Below are 13,435 nucleotides of genomic sequence, written 5' to 3'. Positions count from 1 at the left end.
GTGGAGATCACGGGGGCCATCTTAGAGGCTGCCCACCACACTCAGGTTACAGCTTCCCCAGACATCACCCCCATAAAGATCTGAACTAATTTTTCATTACCTTTCCTCCTAAAGACACAAAAAATCCAAGTTAACCGATCCTGGATTGGGGAACCTGACCTACAGCAACCCCTCCTACCGAACTTCCACTCAGGAAGTGAAAATTGAAGCAATCCCAACACCAGCCATGTACAATCAACTGTGCTATAAGAAAGAGGTAAAAAATAAAATTTATATTCGAAGTTTTTTTTGAGGGGGAGTGTGGGGCAGCAATTATTCTCCAATTGCCTGAATAGGTCAGTAAGGGATGCTGGTAGTCCCATCTACCATTTTGAAAGTTAGAGTGACAGAAGAACTGAATGTGGTTTGGGTTTCTGGAGAGGTCTAAAATCTCTGAGGCACCAGCTTGAGGGACCCCAGTGAGAGCAGGGTTAGAAAGCAGATTCTGGAAGGTTTAGGTCTGAAGGCATGTGCATGTGTACCTCCCTGCCAGGGGATATTTTCCCAGGCTTATCAATTCTTGCCCTCCTGGAGTTGTGATTCCCCTGCAGTGAGGCTATGCCCCTCTGAAACAACCCTAGACTCTTAGAACACCCAGAAAACCCAAGAGCTCCTGGACTCTCCCTTTTCTAACCTCTGATCCAAGCTTTTGGCACCTGCGGCTGAGAATGGCTGCTTTTTTGCTATTCTTCCTCTTATCACAGAGTCTTAAAAGATTTCTCTAGAATTCGGAAGCTTTATGTGCTTTTGTTTTCTTAACTCCTTTGTTGCTTCAGTGAAAAATTATTTGCTGAATGTTTAGGCATAAAAAATAGTCCCATTTCCACCAGAGATCTATAGCCTGGGATTTCAGATTTTCCTCATATGACGTGGCTCTTGTTTTTTCTAAAATCCTGTAACCCTTTCTTCAGAAGTTACCCCTTCTTGGGGCCGGCCCCATGGCCGAGTGGTTAAGTCCGCGCGCTCTGCTGCAGGCGGCCCAGTGTTTCGTTGGTTCGAATCCTGGATGCGGACATGGCACTGCTCATCAAACCACGCTGAGGCAGCGTCCCACATGCCACAACTAGAGGGACCCACAACTATGTACCGGGGGGCTTTGTGGAGAAAAAGGAAAAAATGAAATCTTTAAAAAAAAAAAAAAAGAAAAACGTGATTTAAAAAAAAAAAAAGAAGAAGTTACCCCTTCTGAGACCCTAATCAGTCTCCTCTCTTGGTCTGTCCAGCACACTCAAAACCTGCCCTCACACCTCCAGGGCTGCCATGCATAATGAATATGCTTTACATAAGAATCATTTGCTTTCTGGATCCATGAATTCCCCTATGAAAAAAGCTTCCACTGCGAGCCAAAACAGAACCTGCAGGGATAGCTTGCAGTTTTAGGGCTGGGAGACCCCTTCGCACTTCATATCTTTGAGAGAAAGATTCTCGTAGAGTCTTGGGTTCCTGGAGTGTCTGATGCCGCAGGAAAAAGCCACAATAGGAGCCATAAGATAGAACTTAAAACGATGTGACCTCTTTCTTCTGTCGTATGCTTTTTCCTCAACAGCTCTTTCACCCCTCTGATAGTCTCTCACCCTTTCTCTTCTGACTTCCTCTTGATTTCAGGTACCTGTGTGTTTGTAAAGGGATTGGTATCCCCCAAATTACTAGTGCCATGTCCCCCACCTCTCCCTCACTTACTCAGCGCGTCTCTGTGCTGAAGACCCCTAGTGGCCTGCATCTGATCTTACACTAACTTCAGCCTGGAGGGTGTGCTGGGTGACTGGACATGTATATGTGCATGCATGTGTGCTTGTGTGCTGTCTGTGTGTCTTTCTGCTTGATCGAGGGAGCTGTCACTCCCAGAGGGCAGGGACCATATTTTATACTGTGTAATCATCCAAGTGTCCTGCTTGATGCAGGGGCTCAATGAATATCTGTGGAACTGAATTGTTACTAAAATAGGGCAGCACTTGGAGGCCTCTTGGCAGGAACGCTATTCCAGGGACAGAACCCACGCCTTGGCCCATTTTCTCCTGGCAGTGGCGGCATGTTGGTTGGTATCCCCCAGAAACCAGGAGTAAGGCTACCCTTTGAGGAATCCATAAAGGGAGAAGCCTGAGTAGCACTAAAGGCCGTCCTTGGAACCATCCCAGGTTGCTTGGGAATGGCCCCAAGGCTCGTGGGAGCAGAGCCAGAATAACCTCCCACAAAAGCTTATAGGTGACAGGACCCCCATGGATCACCCTTAGAACCCAAATAAGAGGATTTTTCTAGATCTCGCTTGTCTTACCTCCCAAAACTTTTCTTCTTAACAAAATTAGAAAGAAGAGAATTAAGAATAAAATAGTTTAAAATCCCAAATAAATGCACATTTAATTGCTTTCTCAATTGCTTTTGGTTATGTCTGTCAGCATGATGTCCCATTAATAAACCACAATAACAATGTGACAACAGCTAACATGATTTAGTGCATCTTGTGTGTCAAGCACCTACTAATTGCATTCCATGTATTGCCTCATTTAACCCTCACAGCAATTGGTTATGAGGTATGGATGCTGTTCTTCTCCCCACACTGCAGATGTGGAGACTGAGTTTTAGAGACGTTAAGTAATTTACCCCAGGTGACATAGCCAGTGATTGGCTGACGCAGGACTTGAAATCATGGTTTTCCCTCCTCCCTGTATGGGAATAGTAATAATTATTACTGCTCCTCTCCTTTTAGACTAAGCCTCATATATTTGTGCTGACCAAGTTTCCCCATTTGCTTGTGGGATTTTTGTGCTCTTCACACCCACTCTTATCTCATCCATTTTCTTTTTTTGTTCACCATGAGATCCTTTATAGAGAGCCAACTAACTGACTGTCTCCCCACTCTCCACCCTAGGGTGGACCTGACCATAACTATACCAAGGAGAAGATCAAGATTGTAGAGGGAATCTGCCTCCTGTCTGGGGATGATGCTGAGTGGGATGACCTCAAGCAACTGCGCAGCTCACGGGGCGGCCTTCTTCGGGATCATGTGTGCATGAAGACAGACACAGTGTCCATCCAGGCCAGCTCTGGCTCCCTGGATGACACAGAGACGGAGCAGCTGTTGCAGGAAGAGCAGTCTGAGTGTAGCAGTGTCCATACCGCAGCCACTCCAGAAAGACGGGGCTCTCTGCCAGACACAGGCTGGAAACATGAACGCAAGCTCTCCTCAGAGAGCCAGGTCTAAATGCCCGTGTTCCCTTGCCTCCCCACCTGTTCCTTCTCCTTTATGGACCTCAGTCCTTATGCTCGCTTATACAACAGGCCCCCTTCCTCTGTGCTCGTCCTGCTCCTCCTCCTCCCACCCCGTAACCGCTCCCAAGCCCTCCATGGGAGCCCTTTCCACCTGAGTCCGTAATTACCCGTGCACAAGAAATGATGGCTCATCCCGAGAACTTAGACCTGGATTTTACCACGAACCTCACCTCTTGCACTCCGTTCTGAGCCCCCTGAAACTAGGCTCAGTAATGATTCCTCGTCGCTACAGAGCTCCACCTCCCCTTCCCGCTGGTACCCTCCGTGCCTGCCCCAAGAGAGCTGATGACCCAGGACTGCATTCTCCCCCATCAGAGCTGGCCTGACTTCTCTAAGAGCACTTGCCCGCCAGGGGCCAGGGGGCTGGAGGGCCCAGGGGGGAGCTCATGGGTAAAGGGAGAGATGAAGGATAGAGGCTGAGAGAAGGAGGAGTCAGCCCAGCTGGTATGGGCATCTGGGAAACCTCCAGCCTCAAGCGCGTTGGTAATATGAAAAAGCTTTTAGGGGTAGTTGGGCCTGGATGTCCTGTCCATTGCTGGCAATGGATCTTATTCTTGCTCTAAGAGTTGCTGTTTTTTCAACTGGTAAGGTCTGGGTGTGGCTCAAGCTCTTCTTACTCCTGCTAGAATGTCTGGAGCCTTTTCTGCCTTCAGATGACTGGGGGCCCCTATCGTGTGGCAGCTGGCTCATATAAATTCCCTCCTGGTGCCACCACTGGCCAGTACCTTTTCTAAGTCTTTGACTCTAAGTAACCAGGTTGTGAGCTAGTAGCTTGAGTGAATGAGGGGCCCTGAGGGCTGAGTCTCTGCGCTGTCTAAGAAGTGCTGCCGAGACCTAACATCGCATATCACCTGGACCTTAATGTTCTGCCACTCTCTGCCTCCTCCTCCTCCTCTGCGATTCTGAGCACAGAGATCCTGAAACGACTTTTCAAAGACAGGCCAGAAGTTTTCATAAACTGTCAGGAAGAGCGATTGGGTTAGAGACTTGGGGCACCCAGGGCCTAAAGGGAAGTATCTGTGAGCTTGAGCTCCTGTGTTCTCTCTCAAGTGCTCAGGGATCTAAGTTAGTGGACAGGGAGCCTGTGGCTACATGTGGTGACGTCCCATTCCAACTCTCTTCTCAGCTAAGTGACTTACTTTCCATGCTGAGATGCCATCACTTGGGTCCTGCTTATTCACACAAAGGGCACCCGTCTCATGCTAGCATCAGGGGAGTTGAGACTTTTTTCTGTCCTAAAACTTCTACGTAACTCTTCTTTGTTTTTGTTTTTTGGCCTAATTTGCTTTTTCTGACCCAGCCCTGTAGCACCTGTGGTGAGGGGGGCCAAATGAAGATGGAAAGTGGGGGGCAAGGAGTAGAAAGGCAGTGAGAAGCCCTGACGAAGCCCTCTCAGCCCAGGGCAGATCCAGACCTCTTCCACCCAGGCATGAGAAGTGCCAGGAGAGGACCGCACGGGCTGAGAATGGAGGGGAGGACTTCTAGAGAAGTTTCTGGATTTGAAACATCTCCTATGGTTATTGGTATTGAGAAATCAGCTAACACATGTGATGGAAAAAGGAGGACAAGAACAAACGTTTTGTGGTCAGTTCTAGATTGCTAGAGACAGGAGCCAAGCCTTAGCCCTGCTCTCAGTCGTCAGCCCCAGGTCTGGGCCTATACAGGACAGCCAGGCCAGGCCAAGAAGGTGTTCCCAGTACACAAAGTGGGAAGGGTGAGGTCCCTCTTCTGGGAGGAGAGGGGCACGTTTGACACTTGATGGGGCAGTAAAAGAACGGGCACTTTGGGTCCTCAGACTCACGGTTGGGGACGGGGAGAAAGTAGAAAAGTGGCATTTTCTTGAGTGGGAAGGGGGAAGGATCTTATTGCACTTGGGCTGCTCAGAATGTAGAAAGGACATATTTGAAGAAATATCTATTTGAGCACTGATTTACTGTGTAAAAAGCAAAATCTCTGTCCTAAACTAATGGAAGTGATTCTCCCACGCTCATGTGTAATGGTTTTAACGTTACTCACTGGAGAGATTGGACTTTCTGGAGTTATTTAACCACTATGTTCAGTATTTTAGGACTTTATGGTAATTTAATATAAATTTAGCTTTTCTTAATCACCTTGCCTGGCTTGGAGTCATGACTAATAACTGCACCTGCTCTGTCTGGCAGACCCATGCTGTGGAAAACCTGCTTGCAGACATCACCTCTAAGTCCTTTGGGGATGTGGGGACAGTGAAGAGCAATAGAGGGAGTGAGGTCCCTGGCTGGAGGTTCAGCTCATCTTAAGAAGATGGGTCAAGACCAGAGTTCATTGGCTTATGAAATCCTTACTTCCTCTAGAGGTTTCACCGTGACTGTCAACTCTGATTGGTTGGTAGTGGCTGCCTAGGGTCCTGTCCAGACTCAAGGGGAAAAGCGTTATGATCAATAGTGACGTCTCCTCTGGGCACCAGGAGGAAGTGTCATGGTATGTATACCATGTATCTTCTAATCCTGTTCTCGGTCTATGAGGACGTCAGTGTCACAGAACTTGAATCTGCCTTGTACTGATAGTCACTAGCAAGACTGTCTGATGTAGTAAGAAAACTACGGAATGGGGACAAGGAGGGCTAATTCCAGTCCCAGATTTGCCACTAGCTCTCTTTGATCTTAGCCAAGTTTCATAGTTACTCTGAGAATGATCATATGAACAAAGTTTCCTCTTGTTTGTAAAAAGCTGTCTTCTAAGAGCTCCTCCGCTACATCTCAAGGTTAGAGCAAGGAATTGGGGATCCCTCTCAGGTTCTCTGGATATAATACCTCTCAATGAAGATTGAGAATCATGCAAGTCTCAATGCCAGATGTAGAATTTGATGTATTTAGTTGATTTTCTAAACCACAAGCTATTTATAGAATAATGCTCCCATTCATTCATTCATTCATTCATCTCCCACTATGGACCAGGCACTGCCCAAGCCTGACAACAGAGCTTAGAGTCTAGCAACACCACCACTGCCCTCAAAAAGGACAAAGAAAAAGAAAGCAAGAAAGACTGAAGCCTCTTGCATTTAAATGACAAGAGATCTGAGTATAAATGACAGTGTATAATTCTTCCAACTTTGGTGAGGGATAGGTGTGCTATAACAAAAAAAAATTGGAATAGCTCAAGGACAACCATCCCCTCGCTCCACCATTCTTTAAAAAAAGAAGCACAACAGAGAGAGAAGGACATTTTAAGCAGTGAAATCCAGCCTAAAGCACAAGCCTTTATCCCTGTCGGAAGTGCCCCCTCCCAAAGCCTCAGGGTTACAGGCCAGGCCATGAACAGTGACTACAAGAGCTGGAAACTCAGGAGGAACTTTTCAAATGGAAAGAAAAAATGAACGCACTGAACACACCATTTGCTTGGAAAACTGCAGAGGTTTCTGGGTGGATGCATTTTGCTTCCTTGTGACCACGTCAGCCAGTTTAATCAGGCATTCACTGCCTGAGACTTAGAAGTCCTGCTAATCTGTGACTGTCCTGTCACTTCGGCAGGAGAAGGCAGCGAACAGCACTGGGTCCAATGGCCCAGGTTGTGACAAGAATGTGGCCATTGGCAAATGAGAATTTAGCAACAGCACCAAGGACTGGCACCCTGTTTCATTTTGTTGTTTTGCTGATGAAGATTAGCCCTGAGCTAACATCTGTGCCAATCCTCCTTCACTTTATATGTGGGTCGCCGCCACAGCGTGCCTGAGAGTGGTGTAGATCCATGCCTGGGATCCGGACCAGTGAACCTGGGCTGCTGAAGCAGAGGGTGCCAAACTTAATCACTATGCTGTAGGGCCCGCCCCAGGGCACCCTGTTTTTAGGTTATAAAAATGGGCTGGCTTTTAGTTTCCTGATCAGTAAAATGAAAAGGTTGAACCAGATGATTGCTAAGGTCATTTCTAGCCTGAAACTTATATTTACGTACCTTCCAGGAAATCTTGGGGATGAAACAAGGGTTGAGAATTCCTTTCTGGTTCTCTGGATATAAAACTTGAAATTTATGATAAGCGGGGAGATGATGGGTCAAATCTAACAAACTAGACGTATTTTTGCAAACTAATTATGTTCAAAATATAGTCACTGCCCTTCTTTCTGTATTGTATGAACCAATTGTGGAACCTAAGATGAAAAGATCTCCGTGACCCATAGAAAGGTCTCGATGGTGTGAACTGAAGCTTTCACCAAACCTAGGCCTGCAGAAAAGAGTCAGTGCCGCACAGGAACTTAGAAAAAAAGCATCTACAAGAGCTGAGGGTGCACGAGGTTCTAAATGTAATGTACTGATATTCAAGGGCATCTGGTAAGCTTTAGTTATTTCTACTTGTGGACATGATGATTAAAGAAATGTGGTTGAGCCCTTTTTATGGGTAAGAAACAGTCTATAAGTACGTCCTTTCTTCATATGTGAAGATGACTCAGCTGATCCACTTAAAAGGATGTGTGTTTGGGGATGTGTCAGGCAGCCTTTGTTTTGAAACAGTCCCTCACTTGCCCATTTATTTTCTCTCCATATCATTCTCCTGTCAACCAGCTGGCAGAGGCTAAGCAGAGCTCAGCACAGGGAACAGAGTTTTATTTCTAGTCAAGGCTCCAACTCACAACTTTGGACTCGACATGATGTTAAAACAGATCCAGACAGCCTAATTAAGGGTCTGAGTTTAAACCCCAGGCTGAAGTTAGCCCCAAGCTACACAGTCTGCTTGTTTCATTTCATAAGACACAGAGAGCCAAGAACTCTCACTTATCTTGCCCTTCTCAGTGGTTAGCCCTCCAGCCCCTAAAAGCCTGTTGACAGCCTGCTAAGCAGTTCCCTATCTCTCCCTCCTGCCTCCTTCCTCTTTGGTGGGGCTGATGCTTCTGTGGTCAGTTCTTGGACAGCCTGCATTTTAGGGGTTATGGGAAAATAGGCTATGAGAAAAGAAAAAAAGGCTTCGTTCCTTCAACCAACACTTATTAAATGCAACCACTGCAAGCTGGGATAGTCTTTGCAGGCTTGGAGGTCAAGGCACTAAGACCCACAGCCACCTGAGATCTTTGTTAATGTCACAACTAAATCCATGGAATAATGCAAAGGGTACCTGGACTGAAAGCTGAAAGGAAGGTAATTATTCAAGCTGCCCCTCTTAGGCTAGAAATATGGATCCATGTTCTATGGTAGAGATGTTTCAACCAGAATACAGCTTGTGAGTATGACGGAGTGAGCACTGTCCCAACCCTAGCAGGCTTTTCAGAAACGTCCAGCACGGTTATTCAGCAGCCACAGCGTCTGGCATTTGTTTCCTGCTTCCGGTTGCAATAATACAGTGTTCATTTTGATCTCTACTGCCCACAAGGGTTTTGCTGCCCTATTAATACCTTCCTTAAATAGAGCTATTGAGAAGTCCCTGGAATAAAGTAGGCACATATCACTCTAATAAATACATAGATAAATGCTATTTGATAATAATCCCGGACTGCAAAAGATGACTGGCCAAATATATATTGAAAACCTACTATCGGCAAGTTACTATATTAGGTTTCTACAAGGCCCTACAGGATCTGCCACTCCCCTCCCTCCATTGTCTATCAGACCTCATCTCCTACTGCCCTCCTACTGCCATCTACTCTGCCCCAACTAAACAGGCCTCTCTCTGTTTCTCAGGCCTGCCAGGCATGCTCCCAACTTTGGGTCTCCGCATAGCTATTCCCTCTGGCTGGCGCTTTCTTCCTTTAAATATACTCCTGGCTAACTATTTGCCTTCTTCAAGTCTTTGCTCAGATGTCATCTTAATGAAACATACTCTGACCACCTTTTATAAAAGTACAGTCTTTCCAACTCTACTACGCAATCTCTCTTGTCCTGTTTTATAGTTTTTTCTTTTCCCATTGCACATATTGTCTAATAACATACTATATAATTTATTTATGTGTTGAGTGTCTATATTTCCTCACTATAATGTGAGTACCATAACAGGAGGGGTTTGTTTGTTTTTGGGTTTTTTGGGGGGTCTATTTGATCACTGATTATCCCAAGTATCTAGAACAATTCCTGCATATACTGGGTGCTCAGTAAACATTGGTTGAATGAATAAGTGAATAAATGAATGGAATCAGACACCTCATGCCCACCTTCTAGGAGGGCTGCACCTAAACCATTTAAGACAAAAAGGGATTTTGCCGTCTTGTTCTAAAACTCTCCAGGATCCTGACTCACACATCCTTTATTGCGAAAATTCCAGGTTACCATCATCCTCTCCTTAAATGTAATCTTCAGTTTATTTCTGGTAATATTTAAATAAAGTAAATATGCCAATGACCAATGACTGAAGAAGACTATTGCTATATATTCTTAACCCATTTCTCAAAAGGTTACTGTGACCCTTTTGCTCTGATTGGTTCCTTTCTCCTTCCCCTACCTACGGACCTGTGCTCATTCCCCATCTTTTCACTTTCTCCACTCTCCCACTTGTGGTCTACCACAATTTCATCTTTTCCCTCTATGGGGGTGATTCCTAAGTCTATATCACTTGAGTCTTATCTCTTCTCACAGCTCTCATCCTGTATTTCCTAGGCCTACTTACTTGATTCCATTTGAATGTCTCATTGGGACCTAAAAGTAAACAGGTCTAAACTAAACTCCTTGCCTTCCCTTTGAGACTGGCTTCTCCTGACTTTCTACTTCCATTTAGGCAATCACTGCCTCCCAGTCCCTAGGCTCAAATCCTGGCACACTCTGACTCATCTCCCTCCATGGGCCCCACCCTCTTTGCCCCTAATCTAGTCAGTTGCCAAATCCTTTACTCCTTCTTGAATCTGTTCTCATCATTTCCACTGCTGTTACCGCATATCAGTCCAAACTGGGCTTCTAACTCTAACGATTTTAGACAGTCAAGCTAATTAATCTTCCTAAAGTGTAATTCTGATTTTGTCACTCGTTTTCTCAGAAACCTTTAATAGTTCCCCACTGCCTACTTAAAGTACAACTTCTTTACCCTAATATTCAATACCTTTCAAGAATTGTTCCTAACATTCTCTGCCAATCTTGTGTCCCACTACTTCCCAACATGAACCCTATTCTAAAATCAAAGCCACGTGTTCAATTCCCTGCATACAATGCACTTTCTTGTCTCTGTGCCTTTGCCCGTACCTTTCCCGCTACTAGATATTCTCCCTGCTTCTTCTATTAAAAAAATAATAACATGTCAGTGGTAAATATTTCATTTCCCTCTTTAGCAAGTCCCACTCCTATTAAGTTTCTTGAACTTCCAGGAATGTTCTAATCATTTTCAGGCATGCACACAAATATGCATACATTCATAACCATACATAATAAAATCATTCCATACATACTTTTCTGCAACTTGCCTTTTCTCAATTAAATAAAATTTGTGTGTTTTTCTAACCAGCATGTATAGATTAACTACATTCTTTTTAACAATTGCATAGTATTCTGTTGAATGGATATACCATAATTTATGTAACAAGTTCCCTATTGATGGACAGGTAATTTCCAGGGTTTTTTTTCCTATTAGTGCTGCAGTGAATGTGTTTGTACATTTTTCTATGCATACCTGCACAGATCTGTAGGAGAAATTCCTAACAGTGACATTACTAGGCCAGAGATTATGTACATTTTACATTTTGTTAACTGCTAAATTGTCCTCCTAAGAGTTTGCACCAGTTATACTCTTTCCAACAGTGAGTTTGAGTGTCTATTTCTCCAATTCTTGGCTAACCAAAGGTTGTTAAACTTTTTCATCTTCACCAATTTGATCGATTAAAAAAACAATTGTTTTCTTACTTTTACCCATCCCTTCTCCATTTTTCTGCCTGTGGGTAATTACATATCCTTTAAATCCCAGATTAAAAGTCCATCCCCTTCACAGATCCTCCCTATCAAATTTTCCCCTCAGTAAGCATCTACAGCTTTTATTTTACATAGTTCCTATATTGTTTTGAATTTTAGTGACTGGTCTCCACGTTTTATTCCTCTGACCACTGTAGTTTGCAAATTCCTTGGAAGTAAGGACCTTACTTACTTCCAATAAGAAACAATGAATGTAGAGCTAAACGAGAATTTTAGAAATCATATTAACCTAGCCTCTCATTTTTATAACAGGAGTATGAAGCATTTGCAGAATGCGTTCTCGTTCAAAGGCCTTTCCTAGACATTCAATTAATTACATGAAATCCTCACATTAAGCTTGTAAGGGAAACATCGTTATCCCGTTTTACAGATGAGGAAACTAAGCTCCAGATGATTTCCTGAGAAAAGTGGTTTACTCAGAGCAGGTCCAAGCCCAGAACCCAGCGTCCTGGCTCCATTCACTCTCCTTCCACTATATCCCAGCTGCCTCTCGTTTCCCTCACGCACCGAGCTGCACTATCAATATTGGGTGAATGAAATGACTCAAAAAAATTGTCAGGCGTTGACAGCAGCTTAAATATCCATAGGTAAATAAAGCAAACGTTCGGACGCCCGGGAATGCACACCTCTCCACACATCTTTTGCCCTCCTTTCTGGGGCCGTCAGCAGCTTTCGCTGCAGCAATCGCCTCCCCACCGGAGCAGGAGGAGCGCCGGCTCCCGAGAGAAACACGGCTGCGCGCGGCCCCTTTAAGGCTGCGGGCGGCGCGTGCCCGCAGTCCTTTCAAATAGACCAATAAGAGGGCGAGGGGCGGTCCGGCGAGAACCAATAAACGACGAGGACACTGCGGGGTGTGCGGCGGCCCAAGCGGTTTCAAACGGCTTAGAGCAGGCCCCTCGGTTCTGACCCGGCGGAGGTGAGTGGGCGGCGGGCCCGACCCACCCGCCGAGGCCCGCGGGTTCGGGCGTCGCGCGCGCGGAGGGGCTCTGAACCCCGGGCTCGGGCCTCAGCGGACGCGCGCCTCCCTCGCCCGGCGGACCCGGCGGGTGTGAGGCGGCGGAGCGGGGCGGAGGCCGGGGCGCCGGCGGCCGGGAGGGCGGGGGGCGTGGGCGCTCGTGTGCGGCGGAGGCCAGGGCTGGGACCCCGGTGGCCGGAGGCGCCGCCGCGAGGTGCGGGCAGCCGCGTCCTGGGGCCGCGGGCGGCGCAGGGCCGCGCCCGGCGGCTGAGCGTGTTCCGGTCCCGGGGCGGGGGCCGTGAGAGCCGGCCTCGCTCCAGTGCCCCTCGCGTAATTGTCAAATGAATGAATGAGTGAAGCGGGGCCCGTGAGGGCTGTGGTGGCTGTGAAGGGCCTGGTCGCCTGAGAGCGTGACAAGGACCGCGGTACCGGGGCCTGCCGGCGCACCTGTGTCCCTACCGGCTTGCAGCGATTTTAACGATTCGGATCACACCGCTCCGCCCTTGCGCCTGGCTTTCTCTCTCCAAAGGCGTCAGTAGAGTTCAGGTATCCTTCCAGCTCTGGAGGTTTGGGAGACCAGTATAATAGCCAGCAAGTGAAGCAGGGCTTGCTCCTCTAAGCTGGAGGCTCGGTAAACTAGATTCTTACTTTGTAAGCTCTTACCACTCTTTGGCTGTTGAGATAACTACCCTGCATTCGTGGTAATTGTCAGGCAGAATTTAAATGCATCCCGTTTTGTTTCTGGGACAGAAAAGGATGAAAGTGATGTTGCCAGAGTGGCTCCTGTGTGTTAGGAAATATATTCGTGTTGATGAATCTTTAACAATGAGTTTTTCATTCAGCATCAATAGAGGGTAAAGTGGTTTTTGCAGAACTTGCCCCAAATTTATGCATGGTTCGGATTTAATTCTCATGGGAACCAAGGCATCAAATCTTGGCCCAGAAATGCTGCCTGTCTTATTTTATGCATAATTATAGTAATTGAAAACTCATTTTGAGAGAGGTGAACTACTCCTTTCTCCTTCATCACACTGAAAAGTCCTTCTTTGACCTAAAGAGCCCATAAATTAAGCCAACAGTCTTTTGAAACTTTTAAGAGATCCTGAAAGATTGGGACTTTCCTTAAGTGACTGGATGAACCATAATGTTTTTATAAAATTTAATGATATAGAGAAAGGTGAAATCAATTAATTTTGCCAGCATAAATTAAACCTAGTTGGCAAACTCACGGGATAAAAAGTTTACACAAGTTTTTAAAGCCTGTTCGCTCAGGCAATGGCAAGCAAAGGTATTCTATAGCAATTAATGTACCTTATACTTTAT

At 46.1% G+C, this 13,435-nt stretch overlaps 2 protein-coding genes across 5 annotated transcripts in view; both read left to right on the top strand.

Moving 5' to 3' along the window:
* LRP4 (LDL receptor related protein 4) overlaps window positions 1-5,416 on the top strand; it is a 48,195-nt gene extending 42,779 nt beyond the window's left edge. The window contains exons 37-38 of the mRNA XM_023653983.2: window positions 115-256; window positions 2,906-5,416. Of these exons, the coding sequence (XP_023509751.2) occupies window positions 115-256; window positions 2,906-3,238 (475 nt within the window). The 3' untranslated portion in view covers window positions 3,239-5,416. The remainder of the gene's footprint in view (window positions 1-114; window positions 257-2,905) is intronic.
* Window positions 5,417-11,933: 6,517 nt separating this feature from the next.
* CKAP5 (cytoskeleton associated protein 5) overlaps window positions 11,934-13,435 on the top strand; it is a 95,181-nt gene continuing 93,679 nt past the window's right edge. For 2 of the 4 annotated variants that reach the window (XM_023653981.2, XM_070229403.1), the window contains exon 1: window positions 11,934-12,073. The gene's annotated coding sequence lies outside the window, so the exon portion shown is untranslated. Of the gene's footprint in view, window positions 12,074-12,288; window positions 12,659-13,435 lie in introns of those variants that run through there. The other 2 variants (XM_023653980.2, XM_070229405.1) reach the window with 2 other exon arrangements.

The sequence above is a fragment of the Equus caballus genome, chromosome 12, assembly GCF_041296265.1.
Source record: "Equus caballus isolate H_3958 breed thoroughbred chromosome 12, TB-T2T, whole genome shotgun sequence".
Classification (NCBI taxonomy): domain Eukaryota; kingdom Metazoa; phylum Chordata; class Mammalia; order Perissodactyla; family Equidae; genus Equus; species Equus caballus.
This window is presented reverse-complemented; position numbering and strand designations above follow the sequence as displayed.